This window comes from Moschus berezovskii, chromosome 20 (assembly GCF_049115385.1).
Source record: "Moschus berezovskii isolate FMDL1 chromosome 20, NW_MosBer_1.0, whole genome shotgun sequence".
Taxonomy (NCBI): domain Eukaryota; kingdom Metazoa; phylum Chordata; class Mammalia; order Artiodactyla; family Moschidae; genus Moschus; species Moschus berezovskii.
Genome location: NC_142479.1, coordinates 39,678,489 through 39,694,119, shown reverse-complemented (window position 1 = coordinate 39,694,119; position 15,631 = coordinate 39,678,489). Strand labels below are relative to the sequence as shown.

The following is a 15,631-nucleotide window of genomic DNA, read 5'->3' as shown; positions in this document are numbered from 1 at the left end:
GCTGCGACGCTTTGACCCGATGGGGCGGGGATCCACGAAAACCGGAAGTGTCGAGTGACGGGCACTCGGAGCAGTTCCGGTGAGTCCGGGGGAGGAGGGGAGAGGTCCCCGTCTGGTTGGAGGGATCCTCCGGACTGAGAACTGGAGCCAACGGGGTGTGAGCGGTCCCGGAGAGAGGCTCACATTCTCTGCCTTGCAGATGACTGTCCACAACTTGTACCTGTTTGACCGAAATGGAGTGTGTCTGCATTACAGCGAGTGGCACCGCAAGAAGCAAGCGGGGATCCCTAAGGAGGAGGTGACGAGAGGGCCCCGCGCCACTCGGGTGACCTCGCATCTCCAAATGCACATAGTCCCAGTCCAGCCCCTTTTCTCCAAACCCTGGCTCGTTCCCACCCCTACCCCGTCTCCTTTACAACAGAGAGCTAATTCTGCCCCTCTCCCTCCAGGAGTACAAGCTGATGTACGGGATGCTCTTCTCTATCCGTTCGTTTGTCAGCAAGATGTCCCCGCTAGACATGTACGCGGAATCGGAGGGGTTGTTGAGGGAAGGAGGGAACGGATGGGGAGGGGGTACTTTCTGGAGTGGGAGGGGCTTTAGTCCCCAGAGAGGGTAAGGAGACAGAGAGCTGAGTCAGGAACGAGAATTCAGGAGCTGGCAGAAGTGGCGGTGGGGAAGAGAAGGTTAGAGAGGTTGGGCACGGGGGCTACAGTGAAAGGTGAAGCTGCGAGGTGTCTAAGAGGGAGTCTGTCTAGAGGGAATCAGAAGTATCTCTTTGGGAGAGTTTCCGCTCCCATTCCTTAACATTCCTCCCCATCCCTGCAGGAAGGACGGCTTCTTAGCCTTCCAAACTAGCCGTTACAAACTCCATTACTACGAGACGCCCACTGGGATCAAGGTTGTCATGAATACAGACTTGGGCGTGGGGCCCATCCGAGATGTGCTGCACCACATCTACAGTGCGGTCAGTGCCAGTCCCTAGGACCCTGCTCCCAAAGCCTCAACAGCCATGCTCAATTAGAGCCCCAAGACTCCATCCCTGCCCTAATCCTACTGTACTGTACCTCTACAGTACAGTAGGCACCCTGGGTTTTCTCAGGACCTTTATGTCTTTATACACTCCCACCACCAGTTTCTTCTCAAAGGGTTTGCCTCCCAGCCCTTGATCCCTGTGCATTCACACACCTGTGAGGTTGAAAAGAAGTGTTCAAAACCTGGCTTTAATACCCTCCCTCTTCACAGCTATATGTGGAGCTGGTGGTGAAGAATCCCTTGTGCCCGCTTGGCCAGACTGTGCAAAGTGAGCTCTTCCGCTCCCGACTAGATTCCTATGTCCGCTCTCTGCCCTTCTTCTCCACCCGGGCTGGCTGAAGGAAGCACTCTACCTCACCCCTCAGAAGAATCGCTGTCTGCCTTGGGCCCAACCTAACCTGAATCATCCTAGGGCTCCTGCTACAAGCCCTACCACCCCAGTCCCCCAGCCTGGTCAAGCCCCTTGGTAGCCCTCCTAGGGGAACAGCCTAAAGCCCTTCACAGGAAGGCAGCCTACTGGAGTCCCTACACCTCCAAACCAGGTCCTCTCTCCAGTTTGATCCCCTACCTGACTCTGAGAAGTACAGAATAAACTTTTTATCACCCTCTGGGACCTGAGCGTGTCAGTTTGAGTGGTTGATTGGGGCCTGCCCTTCTCATGGAGGCTTGAACCAGGGTGTCTGCATCCTCTGAGCCAAAAAAGAGGCTTTGTCCATGGGTTTGTTAACAGCAACACGACTGATGTTTGGGGCTGGGTAATACCTTGACTGTGTGGAGGGTGGGAGGGTTGCCAGGTACTCTGTTCTGCCTGTGAAAGTGTTAGTCGCTGAGTCTTGTCTGACTCTTAGCGACCCCATGGACTGTAGCCCACCAAGCTCCTCTGTCCATGGGATTTCCCAGGCAAGAATACCAGAGTGGATTGCCATTTCCTTCGCTGCCAGTCACTAAATGCTGGCATCACACTTGCGTCCAAGTCGTGACAGTCAGAAAATGTCTCCAGACCTTGCCAAATGTCTCCCCAGGTCGTGACAGTCAAAAAATGTCTCCAGGGATTTCCCTGGTGGTCCAGTGGATAAGACTACATGTTTCCGATGCAGTAGGGTATGGGTTCAATCCCCGGTCAGGGAACTAAGATCCAACGTGCATCAAGGCAAAAAAAAATGTCTCCAGACATTGACAAATGTCCCCCAGGGGACAAAATAGCTCCTGGATTGAAAACCACTGGGATGGTGGAAGACCGATCGGCCTCGGGGTCCAGAGAGTAGAACCACCCTCCTGGTGCTGCTCTCTGGTTTCTCTGAGTCCACGAAACACTCAAGCTGCAGCGATCCGGAAGGTGGGGCTTATGCAGATAAGCTACAGGTTTGGGCTGGGAGGCGGGCGGCTTTATGCAGATGAAGGGGCGGTGCCTGCATGTTGATTAGCTGGGCCGGCTGCCGACGCGGCTGGAAGCCTAGCGGGTCCCGCTGCGCTTTGGGCAGAGGTGGCATCTTTCTTCCGCCCCCTCCTTGTCCCTAAGTTCCTACCCTCCGAAAATCGCCCTCGACCTTCACCCTCGTCCATTTCTCCCTCTCCTCTCTGCACCAGTGCCCCCGAATCCTAATTGCTCCACTCGTGGCACCCCCCGCGTTTCTCCTCTCCGCTGCAAACCCCGCGACCTCCAGCAGCCCGCCCGCGCGGGCCCGATCCAGCCTGGCGGCTCCCGCCGCAACCTCCCCAGCCTTCCCGCTCTCCCAGGGCTCGCGCCACTACACCCTCGGGTGTCTCCCCTCGAGCTTCCCGGTTCCCTCTTCCTCCCGCCCTCTCGGAGCCCCCTCCCCTGCCTTGGCCGGCCGGCATGCAAGTGTCTATCGCGTGTACTGAGCAGAACCTTCGCAGCCGGAGCAGTGAGGACCGTCTGTGTGGACCCCGGCCGGGCCCCGGGGGCGGTAACGGCGGGCTGGTCAGCGGGGGGCATGGCAACCCTCCAGGGGGAGGAGGGTCGGGCCCCAAGGCCCGGGCCGCCGTGGTCCCCCGACCCCCAGCGCGTGCTGGGGCCCTCCGAGAGAGCACCGGCCGAGGCACTGGCATGAAATACAGGTATGGGGGTGGCCTGGCCGCCCGCCACATCTGCTACCCTTTCCTGACCCCTGAGGCTTCCTAAGATGCTCCCAGAAACCCCCTCAAACTTCACTAAGAAGGTCCCGGCTCATTCCATCTCTTCTTCCCATCGCTGGCACTCCCTTACACTCTTTTTTTTTTTTGCTCTCCGTCCATTCCCCTGCCTAGTAGAAAATCAAGTTTACTGAGATTGACCAGCCCTGTCAGACCCAAGGGATGCTCCTCCTTACCCCCAGGAAGGCCAGGGAAACGCGGATCTCCAGGCTGCACACCACCCCACCCAGTTCCGATGGAGTGTCCTTGGGTCGTGTCCTGAGAAGAGGGGGGAAGGAAACGGCTTCTCACTCTGGCCTGCTCAGGGTGCCTGACCCAGATACTGCCCCCACATGCCCCAAGGTCTCCTGCACCCTTTCTTGGTGGGGAGGGAAGTGGGGCCCTCCGAAGAATGCATCACATCTCTCAAGCTCATGCCAAGGGCCAGGAACCAGGTGGGGAAGGTGGAATGAAACGTAACCGACTTGATCTCTCAGGACTACCAGTAGGGGAAAAGGGAGGGGCTCCTGCTCAACAGTAGCAGAGGTCACTGATCTGAACTGGCTTTGTCACTTGAGGAATTTGATCCCTTCCATATGGCAGCCCTGATTGGGAAGCTGTCTGGAGTACCTGGATGGGGGGCGGGGAGGAGGGGGCGCTCTGGTTTGAAGACAGACTTCACAAGCCAACAGGAGCACAGCAAGTAGAAAGAAGGGGGAGAACTGGTTTTTCCTCTCAAACTCCCCACCCAGGTGTCCTACCTGCCTTTGTTGGAGGCCAGTCTGCCTAGCCTATTTAAGGACCCTTGCCTGCCTGAATGCCTGAACTTGACTTGGTTTACCCGCTTCCATCCCAGTGTCTGCCCTTTAGCACAGCACTCTCTTGAGAATCTGTTTCCACAAACTCATCACAATTAGCCAGTCCCATTCCTCCCAGCCACCCTCTACCCCAACTCCACATATCCCAGAGATGACTCAAACGAACCCAGGACACACCAGAAGCAGCGTTAAGCAGGCAGCACATCTTCAGTGTGATAGGAGGGAACAGAGGCACTGGACCATGGCTCCAGAGGAACACTTATTATTTGTTCACTTATTCTATGGCTGTGTCACTGCCCAATTCAGTGGGCCCACTGAGTCTAGTTTCTTTGGACTGAGACACTCTGAGGGCATCTCAGTCTGGAATGAGAGGAGCTGGAGGCTGATAATTTATGTCCCTAATGGAGGCTCCACCCCTTCCTGCTGCTTCTGTGTCCTGCAGGAACCTAGGAAAGTCTGGTCTTCGGGTATCCTGCCTTGGCCTAGGTGAGTTAGAAAGAAGAGGAATTAAGGGAAGGGGCAGGCATTCTTTCATGGCTGCCCCCCTCCCCCCGCCCTGGTCGCATTTGCCTGGCTTCTCTCTTGCAGGTACCTGGGTCACATTTGGTTCTCAGATCTCAGATGAGGTATTGATATAAGTGATGGGACCTAGAAGCAGGGGGAGGGGGTACGAGGGAACCCAAAAGGGGGGAAAACGGACTTGGCTAGGGGTTTGGACAACAAGCATGGAGAATGGTGGACTTGAGGCTGGAGAACGGGGAAAGGGAAGTGAATGTGGTAACAAAGGCTGAGGTGTGATGGGTTAGAGTGCAGTGAGGACTGTAACTGAGAGGCTGGTGGTTGATCTTCAACTCTTTCTCTCACCATCCTAGACAGCAGAGGATGTGCTGACAGTAGCCTATGAGCATGGTGTAAACCTGTTTGATACCGCCGAAGTGTATGCAGGAGGAAAGTAAGGACTGGGGTGAAAAAACTAAGTTATACTTGGAAGGCTGAGAGAACATCAGGGCTTTTTGGTTTCCTCCCTAAAGAACTCTGGGAATTAAAGCATCACTAAGTTCCAGCCTTTCAGCCAATGGGCCCCCAAAGCATGTTGGGAACTATAGTCCGAACATCTGTCTCTCTCTAGCTTTTAGGGCAACAGGGCATACTGTGCAGTCAAAATAAAACCAAGCACATATGGCTTCACACTGGGAATAATAAAAACTTTGGATGACCCTGTCTCTTCTTCTGGCAAACTCTTCTGCTTATCATTAAGACTTGTCCCAGATGTTAGCTTTCCTAAGAACCCTTTGCCCAACTCCCCAAAGTTGGTCACTATCCTCCTTAGCTCCCAAAGCACTTTACACTGCCCTCTGACACACAGTTCATCAATTACTGGTTTACAAGGCCATATTTGCTGCTCAACGGAGAGGGTCCTCTCTCCATAGAACTTGTCTTGTTCTTTCCCATGACACCTAAGTACCTACACGGGCTTCTCTGGTAGCTCAGCTAGTAAAGAATCTGGCTGCAATGCAAAAGACCCTGATTTGATTCCTGGGTCGGGAAGATCCCCTGGAGAAAGGATACGCTACCCACTCCAGTATTCTTGGGCTTCCCTGGTGGTTCAGTTGGTGAAGGATCCACCTGCAATGTGGGACAAGACCTGGGTGGGACTTTGCAGAGACTAAAAGAAGGGGGAAGGCAACACAGATGGTTGGAAACAGATGAGACAGTATCCTCCCCAGCATCACTGTAGTTGGTCCCTCTTCTCTCATCCTATTCTATCCCTTCAGCACCCAGAACAGAGCTTGGTTCACTGTTGCACAACTGATATTTGTTGAATGAATGAATGAAAACGTATGACTGTAACCCTACTTCCAGGAGCCCCTTTTATTTAGTTTAGAATGGGACTGATGACCCAATGGGCTTCTCATTTATGTTCCATTTTACTAGGGAGAAATTAGTTGAAGGGAGGGAGGAGGGTGCGAGGAGGGAAAGAAACTGATCCATCTTGGAGGAGTCAGTGCTTCTGCCTTATTTTCCTTGCAGGGCTGAAAGAACCCTAGGAAACATCCTCAAGAGCAAAGGTTGGAGGTAAGACATGTTTGGGGGTGTGGGGAGTTGCTGGGGACATGATCATCCCCACATCCTTTTCTGGCTGGGTATCCCATTTCTCTTTTTCTCCAGGAGATCAAGCTATGTCATCACCACCAAGATTTTTTGGGGAGGACAGTAAGTGGCTGCCTCACTGTAGTTGGGGAGGAGACCTGCAGACTGTGTGAAGGTGCATGGGGCGGGGTGGAGAGGGCAGACCAAGCACCTGCTCCCCCAGGTCTGCCTCCTGCCTGTGAGGACCCCTACCACCTCGGTTCCTCATGGCTCCAGGCCAGCCCTGGTCCCTTATCTTTGACGCACCTCATCTTTGACTTTATCTTTTCCTACAGGGCAGAAACTGAGCGAGGCTTGAGCCGCAAACACATCATTGAAGGTGAGAGGGGCTGGGAACCTGAGCTGGCTGAGGACGGAAGCTAGAGAAGTTGGGACTATTCTCTGAAGCTCCAAGTCTGAGGCTCTGAATAGGGAAGCTGGGATTTAGGTGTCCATGGCAGAGGGGTAAGGTCTGAATTCTTAGGCAGCTAAAGCTGGAGAGCTTACCTTCCTCTTCCTGTGCTTACCCCAGGCTTGCGAGGATCCCTGGAGCGCCTCCAGTTGGGATATGTGGACATCATCTTTGCCAATCGTTCGGACCCCAACAGTCCCATGGAGGGTAAAGCAGTACCCCAACCCTGACAGCCCTTCAAACTGAGCACTTCTTAAACCTTCAGCAGAAGCCAGGTCCTGCTCAGGAGGTCTCCCAAGTTCCACAGTGGAGGCTCAGACCCCAGGACTTGGACAGGGAGGGACGTGAAGAGCAGATGCCAACCTCTCACAAGGATGAGTGGGGTCTTGGTGGGGCAGGTGGAGGTCTGCAGATCTGGAACCCAGGATGCAGGAGTCTGAGAGTGAAGCTTTCCTTCTCCTGTGTGCCTAGAGATTGTGCGAGCCATGACCTATGTCATCAACGAGGGGTTGGCCCTATACTGGGGGACATCCCGATGGGGGGCTGCAGAAATCATGGTGAGTATGCCACCTACTGCCCCCGTCTCACAACTTGTTACCACCTTTCACATGTCCACTCCCAACCCCACTCTGCTGGAGGAGGGGGAGTGGAAGACAATGGAAGGAGTGCTCTGACCCCCATCTCTTCCCCGCCCCAACCCAGGAGGCCTACTCCATGGCCAGACAGTTCAATCTGATACCTCCAGTATGTGAACAAGCTGAGCACCATCTGTTTCAGAGAGAGAAGGTGGAGACGCAGCTGCCAGAGCTCTACCACAAGATTGGTTCGCAGTCCCCTCATTCCTGCCTTTCCCTCAGCTTCATCATCACTGAGATCCCCTTCCCACATCTGGTCCTCTCCATCTTAGGTGTTGGCTCAGTCACCTGGTCCCCTCTGGCCTGTGGCCTCATCACTAGCAAGTATGATGGGCAAGTCTCAGATACCTGCAAGGTCACCATCAAGGTGAGATCTGGGGGCTTGGGATGGCAGGAGTGGACTGACTGCGAAGTGGTCTTTTGATGGATCTCCTTGGCCTCCAGGGCTACCAATGGCACAAAGTGCAAAGTGAGGATGGCAAGAAACAACAAGCCAAAGTTATGGACCTTCTCCCCATCGCTCACCAGCTGGGCTGCACTGTGGCGCAGCTTGCTATTGGTGAGACACTGCCAGCCCTGGACCCTGTAGGGTCCTTGTCTCCGCCTAAGAGCTACCAAACCACAAACTAGTTTTTCCTGGGGCGGTCCTTCTTCCTCAGAGACCCCTCTGAAGTCTGGGTGTTCACTGTTTCCCACCAGTTCTCTCTTTTTTCCTTCTCGGGCCCAGCGTGGTGTCTCCGCAGTGAGGGGGTCAGCTCGGTCTTGCTGGGGGTGTCCAGTGCGGAGCAGCTGGTGGAGCACCTGGGCGCCCTGCAGGTGAGCGAGGGACTCAGAGCCAGAGCTCATCTCTGTCCCCTTCCCCAGCAGTCAAGACCTTGATGTCCAAGCCAGAATGGGCCTGAGGTGAGACACCCACTACAAGGTCCTCACTTTGCAAATGAGCGGTCCCAGGGCGAGAAGGTAAAACAGAAGCACAGCTGTGACTTCGCCTCGCTGTGCGGCTCCCCGGGTCCTCGAACCTCCCGCCCTCTTTCAAGGACCTTGCATGTACCATTCTCTCCATCACCCCATTCAATTCCAGGTTCTGAGTCAGCTGACCCCACAGACGGTGATGGAGATAGACGGGCTCCTGGGCAACAAGCCACATCCCAAGAAATAGTCCACCGGGGACGCAGGAACCCAAACCCGGAGCCGCTGCACCCCCCAGAAACGCGTCCCCGCCTCTGCCTCCCTCCCGCTCCGGATCCCTCCACGCAGCGGCCGAGACAGGGCGGCCCCGCCCACAAACGAGTTCCAGCTTCGAGTAGCGACAGCATGAACAAAGCCATATCCTCCCGCAGTGGGGCTTGAGAGGGAAAGTAGTCCGCCGCCCCCTGCTACGTCCACCTAGGCCTTCCTGCTAATCCTGGGCATGAGCTACTGGGCCGTCCCCTCTCTGCCACTTGGTCTCGCTCCTTCTCTCTTCCCCTTATCGCCGAGGTTCAGGGAAAAACAAAAAGGCATATACAAGACCCATGCAGAGTACCTCGAAAGTGGCCCTTGAAATGTCATCAAGGAGTTGTGAGTTCTAATAATAAGTGAGTTGTGGTGTCACCTGGAAAAAAGGAATGGGACTCTTAAATTCGTTACAAAGGAAGCCAGGCTGGTCCTGGCAGGAAGTAAATGATGACTTTTGAGAAACCGGGACCCTACCTCAGCCAGGAGGTGGAGAAAAATAAAACTAGAATGGTGCTTTGTTATTGCGGAGAAGGATAGAGTGGGGAGTGCAGTAGCAAAGCACCGGTGAGGGAAATTTAATGGCCAGTGTATAGAGTGTCCTGGCGGAAGTGGCCAGGGAAGAACTTGGAAAGCACACTGGGCCTCACTTTGCAGAAAACAGTGACAGCCTTTAGGTCACAGCAGGGATTGGGGCTAACTTAAAAGGTCTGGGGATAAACCTTTGAGCCTTGAGCAGGACTTCTACCTGGCAGGGGAGGACTGTAGTCTTCCTCCTGGCAATAATCTTAAAGCAATAATGATGGTCCCTCTTGTGCAAGACTTTCCAGGGAACTGTAAATAAAATCTCAGCTTGATCATTACTTACTGTGTCTGAAGTTGCTGGGGGTTGAGAGTTAGGCTCTCAGTCTCACCTGTTTGATTCCCTAGACCCCTGCCAGTAGAAAACTCCAGGATTCTTCCTCTCCACTGCTCATGTACCTTAGTGACCCAGGCTTCTTGCTCCTAGTCACTGATCTCATCAAAGACCCAGTTTTCTTCTTTCAGTCACCACATGCCTTGGAACCCAGAGGTCTGGCTTCATAGCTGTGTTGCTCCTTCCTCTGACACTCTTACTCTTGTTTGGTTTTGAAAAGTTATATTAGCCAAGGGTCTTATTTCCCTCTTTCCTGATACCCAGTGCATACCAAGTTGCTTCAGCCATGGCTGACTCTTTGGAACCCTCTGGACCATAGCCTGCCAGGATCCCCTGTCCATGGGGTTTTCAAAGCAAAATAATGAAGTGAATTGCCATTTCCTCCTCCAGGGATTCTTCCTGACTCAGGAATCGAACCTGTGTTTCTTAGGCAAAATACTGAAGTGGATTGCCATTTCCTCCTCCAGGGGTTCTTCCTGACCCAGGGATAAAAGCCGTGTTTCTTACATCTCCTACATTGGCAGGCAGGTTCTTTACCACTGGTGCCACCTGGGAAGCCTGATACCCACACTATCCAAAAAACTGTCTGGGTGGTTTTCTTGTGGCAGAGTGGGAGCCACTGTTCTGAGATGGAGGACTTGGGGAAGGAGAGGTAAAATAAAAACTGTTCTATGTTTGAAATGATGCAGGGAGAGAGAAGAGAGCTGTTATAAAAAGAAAACAAGTGAAAGATCAGGTGTGAGAGCAGCAGAAAAGCAGAATCAAATGGGATTATGTCAGATACTTACCCTTATTCTTCCCTAAAGAACTCTGATTTCCCTAGGACAGAAAGTGGGTGGAAAGTTACAACCTTTAATGATCACAAGGCAGGGGAGGATGAGCTCTGCCTTCCTTAAAATATAACCTTACCATCTCCCTTCTTCCAATCCTCACCCTTCCTTGATCCTGAAGCTGGGAGAGCAGAGTAAAACCAATTTTCAAAAGAGAGAAGTCAGCAGCATGCCATTTACTGGATTAGCAACCAACCGGATCAACTAATGAACACTTACATCCACTCCTACCATCTCCCACTCATTTGGGAAGACTGTGGAGGAAACAAAGAGGTAAAATGTATGACTAAACTAAGCTTGGTTATTCTGTAACAAACATAGGAGAATTTATAAATTCAAAATGGTACTCTCCTTAAATAGTTACCTTGGAGGGTCATGAACTTCCTTCATTTAATGCCTCCTTCATTGCTCAAAACATTTTTTAAAAGTCCTCTTAAAATTACCTTCAGAAGCAGTTATAAGCCCCTTGTAAGAAACCTTCCTTTATTGTCACACCTTGTTAAATATATAGGCCATGCTGCTCCTCTTGTGGGATTTTAGTTCCCTGACCGGGGTCCCTCTGGGCAGTGAAAGCGCCAAGTCCTAGCCACTAGACCACTAGCAAATTCCCTCACATACCATATTTATCATTCACCTCATTCATTAATCGAATGAGAACTTATCTATTGGGTCCTACTATGGTACAATACATGGACACAGTAGTGAACAAAACCTGGCTCAGCAACCTTTGTGGAGTTTACAGATGGGGAAGGCAAAGTAACCCCCAAACACACACACAAACTTAGGTTGTCTGAAGTACAGAGGAAAGCACTGGTGTTACCATAGTGTACAGTGAGTATCTGACATGGTGAGGCTGCAAAGAGAGCTGAAGGATGCATGGGTGTTGCTAAGGTGAAAGCAAGAAGGTTAGGGGAACAGCACACGGAAAAACCTTGTGGGGGAAACAAACAGACAAGTCAGAGGTCTCCAAAGGCTGAATGTCTAAAGAAGAAAGGCAAGCAGAATGTGATACTTAGTGGTTTCAGAGCATGTTTGACCTTGTAGGACATTTCAGCATATTATCTTTATCCTAAGGAAGTAGGAAACCCTCAAAATCAGTTATCTTGATACACAACAAATCACCCCCAAATTTAGTGGCTTAAAAAAACATTTAAAAAATATTTTTACTCCACGATTCTGTGGATTGGCTGGGATTGTCTTCTGCTGTTTTCACCTGGGCTCATTCACGTGGCTGCATTCAGCCCACAGAGCAGCCGAACAGGAAAATCCAGTGACCACACTGGTACACCTGGCCGTTAGTGCTGGCTGTTGACTGGGGCTCTTCCCTTCTCCAAGTGGCTTCATCCACCAGCAAACTTCCTTATGTGGTGGTCTCAGGGCAGTGTTCCAAATGGACAAAGGCAGAAGCCATGAGGCCTCTGAAGGAATGATGCTCCAAAACTCACACATCATCATTCCTGCCACATTTTATTAGTCAAAGCAAGTCATGAGGTGAGCCCAGTTTCAAGGAAGAGGGAACAGATCCCAATTCTTGATGGGAGAAGCAGCAAAGTCACATATCTTAGGAATTTGGGGGTATTAAACCATGACTGCATTAAAAGTTTGTTGTTTAAAAAATGTTTATATATTTATTTGGCTGCGCCAGGTCTTAGTTGAGGCACGCATGAGCTTTAGTTGCACAAAGATCTTTCTTTAGTTATGGCATGTGCGGTCTAATTCCCTGACCAGGGATCGAACCCAGGCCCTCTGCACTGGGAGCTCAGTGTCTTAGCCAGTGGACCACCTGCTGTAAAAGTTTTTAACAGGAATGGAAGGGATATGTGGTGGTGGTGGTTTAGTCGCTAAGTTGTGTCTGACTCTATGACCCCATGAACTGTAGCCTGCCAGGCTCTTCTGTCCATGGGATTCTCCCATGGGAGGCAAGAATACTGGAGGGGGTTGCCATTTCCTTCTCCAGGGATCTTCCCGACCCAGGAATCAAACCCGGGTCTCCTGCATTGCAGGCAGATTTAAACAGGAATGGAACGGATATATGGTAGGACATAATTAGGCTTGAGTTTTGGAAAGATTACTGTAAGCAGTGTGGAGAGAAGTCTGCAGAAGACCAGAATAACTGTGGACAGTCTGGTGAAGAGGCTTCTGTTTACAGAAGAGATGATGGCAGCTTGAACCAGGGTGGTATTCTGGAGGTAGAGAAAAGCAGATGAATTAGTTTTAGGAGGCAAAATGTACCAGGCCTAGTGATAAGGGAGGTAAAGGAACGTGAACTCAAGGAAGGGATCTAGGTTTGACACCTAGGTTTCTGGTGTTGGGTAAAGAGATAAGAAACTTGGAAGAGATGCTGCTTTAGATGGGGAGATCATCATTTTGGATTCTTGATAAACAAGAAAGGAATCTGAGCAGGTGACTGGATATTCCAGGTCTAGAGCTAGAAGGCTTCGGCTGTCTACTACTTTAGGAGCATTTATATAGTCAAATTTACCTTAAAAGACTTAATCACCAAAGATATTAAAAGATGTGAGATCTCTAAGCACCATTACACAGAGATGTTCCCCCCAAATTTGAGTTATGACAGAATCACTGGAATAAATAGCTTCCTCCAAGTTTCCATAAGACAATAAAACTTAGTTCTGAAAAGATATAATTAAAAATAATGATATATCTTCTCACAAAAGATTACCCTCTAAGGTTTAAAGAATCTAGTTTTTAAAAACCAGCTTTACATTGCCTGTTACAGCCAGTGAATGCCATGAGTGTGGAGAATCCCATTTTGTGTTCACCAAAAGAAACAGGGGTTGAGAATATTGTGCCTGGACCGCCAGTGGTTAAGCCGTGCACTTCCACTGAACGGAGTGAGGATTCGATCCCTGGTTGGGGACCCCTGGTTGGGGACTGTAAGATCCTGAATGCCCCACAGTTATGCCAAAAAAAAGAAAAGAATATGTTGGGTGCCAAGAAGTTAAAGTGAACACAATATAGGAGGGGGCGTAAAATAATAATATGTGTTTACTGTGTGCCAGGCGTCATTCTAAGCACCTTACATATGTAAGCTGATTCAATCCTATTATCATCCATATTTTATAGATGAGAAAGCCAAGGCCCAGCGGAGTTAGGTAACTTGCTCAAAGTGTCGCAACTGGTAAACTGGGTCTAGGCTGTGTCCTGTGAACCTCCACAAAAGTGCATAGACTGTGGGTCCAGGAGAGGCAGGTGAGGAGGGAGCTGGGGGTGGGTGCGGCACCAAGAGGGAACGTGGGCCGTGAGTACTATGTCCTGTTGACCCGTGGCGGAAGTCAGACCCCTGAGTCAGAGCTTAGGCTGGGCTGCTTTGCTGGAGCCATCATGGTGTGTGGGTGTCCAGGCCTGGTTACTCAGGAAGGAGAAGATTCCCAGCATTCCTGGGCCTGGATCTTGGTATCTAGGGCCCTCCTTAGGTTGAGATGTCAGCTGGGAATTCAACAGTTTGAAGAGAATAAAATTTGGGGAGCCAGCCTTACAAGAACACAGGGAGGTTGAATATGATAAAGGCAATGGAGCGCAGCGTCTGCTCAAACGCCCAGGGGCCTTCTAAAGATTGGGCAGAACGGGCAGTGTCACTGGCTTAGGAAGTATGTTGTGAAAGAGCCTGAGAAACCCGTGCCAGTGATGGAGGGCTCAGGCTCAGTAACTGGGGGTTTGCACACAGTACAATTAAGGAGCGCTGGCGCTGCGTAGGGCATTAAGGAAGGCGTGCCTGGAGTTGGAGGTGCCGCACCTCCTCGTCCCCAGTCCAGGCACCACCTGGGCCGCAACCCCGCCTCCGCGAGCCCCCAGCTTCGCCGAGGCAGGCATTCCGGACCTCGCACCTCCACCACCCCCGCGCGTGCCACCGCGGGGAGGGGCCTGACTGCGACGTGACGTCGCGAAGGGGCGGGGTCTCACTATTTAAAAGGGGCAAGAGGCCGGGGAGCGGGCCCCAGGACGGGCCCGCTAGGTCTGTCCACAGAGCTGGTTTCGTGAGTGACGCCCTCGAGTCCGCGGTGGGCAAGATGCAGCTTCTGGTGAGGATGCCGTCTCTTCCAGAGCGCGGCGAGCTGGACTGCAACATCTGCTACCGGCCTTTCAACCTCGGGGACCGCGCGCCCCGCCGCCTGTCTGGGACGGCGCGCGCCCGCTGCGGCCACACGCTCTGCACCGCGTGCCTACGCGAGCTGGCGGCGCGCGGCGACGGTGGCGGGGCGGCGGCGCGCGTGGTGCGCCTGCGCCGCCTCATCACGTGCCCCTTCTGTCGCTCGCCGACCCCGCTCCCGCGCGGCGGGGTCGCGGAGATATCTGTCGACCCCGACTTATGGTCGCGCTTGGAGGCAAAAGTTAGACGCGAATCTGATGAGGCGGATGGCGACGCGAACCGAGAGGCCGATGACGAGGAAAAGGAGAGCGAGAAAGGGGCGGGGCCAAGGAGCGCAGGGTGGCGCGGGCTCCGGCGGCTCTGGGCCCGGGTGCTGGTGCCCGCGCGCGGGTGGCGGCGCCCGCTGCCTAGCAACGGTGAGGGGCCACCCGAGAGGCCGTGGAGGGAGAGCACCAGGGAACGCCGGGTTCGGCTGCGTCTTTCCACTGACCTTAACCCTCCTCCTTTCCCCCAGTGCTGTACTGTCCGGAGGTCAAGGACTTGGCCCACATGACCCGCTGCACGCCGTAACCGGGGAACTCTGAAGCTACGGCAGAAGGTGGGAGCTGCGTTCTCGGGGGCGCGCTGTAGTACAGGGGTCTGATGCCAAGACTACCACCCGTCACATCCTGGATTGGCATGGATGAGGGAGTTGAGCCAAGGGCAGGAGGGAACACCCTGGGAGGTGTTAATACTGCGCTGCAGAGGCTCCTATGCGAACCGCCCCCGTCTACTGAGTGTCAGCCTTGCGTATTCAGGATGGAGTGGCTTAGGGATGATGGAAACAGCCTCCGTTCTCGTGGGAAGACAGTTTCCCTAGCTGTGACTTTGGCTTTTGTCCAGGGCAGCTCTGGTGTGTGGGAGTAACAGGTCCCATTTTAGCAATTCTGTGTCAATGATTTTAAAGATGGAACGGGAGAGAATAGGCCGATTTTTATGTCGTGTTAATCTCACTTCTCTAGCACTTAAGAGAAGTGAGGAAAATACACTGTACCCACCCTACCCTCCTCCACTGGTATGCCTACTGTTTCTCCATCCCCAATACTGTTTCTAAAATTATCAAGATGCATCCCTACCTATGAGGTTAGGAGCCTTGCTTCATTTCAGAATCTCCCTTTAACCAGTTAGGGCAGGCATGAGAAGGTTCCAAAGGGCATTTATCTGAGTTAGCTCATTAGTGCTTATCAAGGAGAGGAGCGAATGCCATTTGGCAAAGGCATTGAATTGTAAACCTTTGATACTATGTGTTATCTTTACAGTCCCAAGGAAAGTCACTACTGAAAAGAAAATGCTCATACTACAGTTTTAAACTTGTGTCCCCTAATTGGACTTCACCAAATTATAGGGTGTGAGTTTTATGGA

General features: G+C 52.3%; 3 protein-coding genes across 4 annotated transcripts; all 3 read left to right on the top strand.

The window, feature by feature from the left end:
- Positions 1-31: 31 nt before the first annotated feature.
- Positions 32-1,646, top strand: TRAPPC1 (trafficking protein particle complex subunit 1). The gene is made up of 5 exons (XM_055406420.2): positions 32-79; positions 200-298; positions 450-520; positions 827-965; positions 1,244-1,646. The coding sequence occupies exons 2-5, from the start codon at positions 200-202 to the stop codon at positions 1,370-1,372; spliced, it is 438 nt and encodes a 145-aa protein (XP_055262395.1). The 5' UTR covers positions 32-79; the 3' UTR covers positions 1,373-1,646.
- Positions 1,647-2,469: 823 nt separating this feature from the next.
- On the top strand, positions 2,470-9,223 carry KCNAB3 (potassium voltage-gated channel subfamily A regulatory beta subunit 3). Of its 2 annotated transcripts, XM_055396496.2 has the most exons (14): positions 2,470-3,112; positions 4,427-4,470; positions 4,573-4,610; positions 4,857-4,936; positions 6,016-6,060; positions 6,154-6,198; positions 6,411-6,454; positions 6,647-6,733; positions 6,998-7,083; positions 7,229-7,349; positions 7,434-7,528; positions 7,606-7,720; positions 7,889-7,977; positions 8,243-9,223. In XM_055396496.2, the coding sequence occupies exons 1-14, from the start codon at positions 2,871-2,873 to the stop codon at positions 8,318-8,320; spliced, it is 1,209 nt and encodes a 402-aa protein (XP_055252471.2). In that variant the 5' UTR covers positions 2,470-2,870; the 3' UTR covers positions 8,321-9,223. The 2 variants fall into 2 exon arrangements, with proteins under 2 accessions (XP_055252471.2, XP_055252467.2); XM_055396492.2 differs by having other exon boundaries at positions 7,229-7,528.
- Positions 9,224-14,086: 4,863 nt separating this feature from the next.
- On the top strand, positions 14,087-15,538 carry RNF227 (ring finger protein 227). The gene is made up of 2 exons (XM_055406371.1): positions 14,087-14,646; positions 14,745-15,538. Exons 1-2 carry the CDS (start codon positions 14,151-14,153, stop codon positions 14,798-14,800), a joined length of 552 nt encoding a protein of 183 aa, XP_055262346.1. The 5' UTR covers positions 14,087-14,150; the 3' UTR covers positions 14,801-15,538.
- Positions 15,539-15,631: the final 93 nt, after the last annotated feature.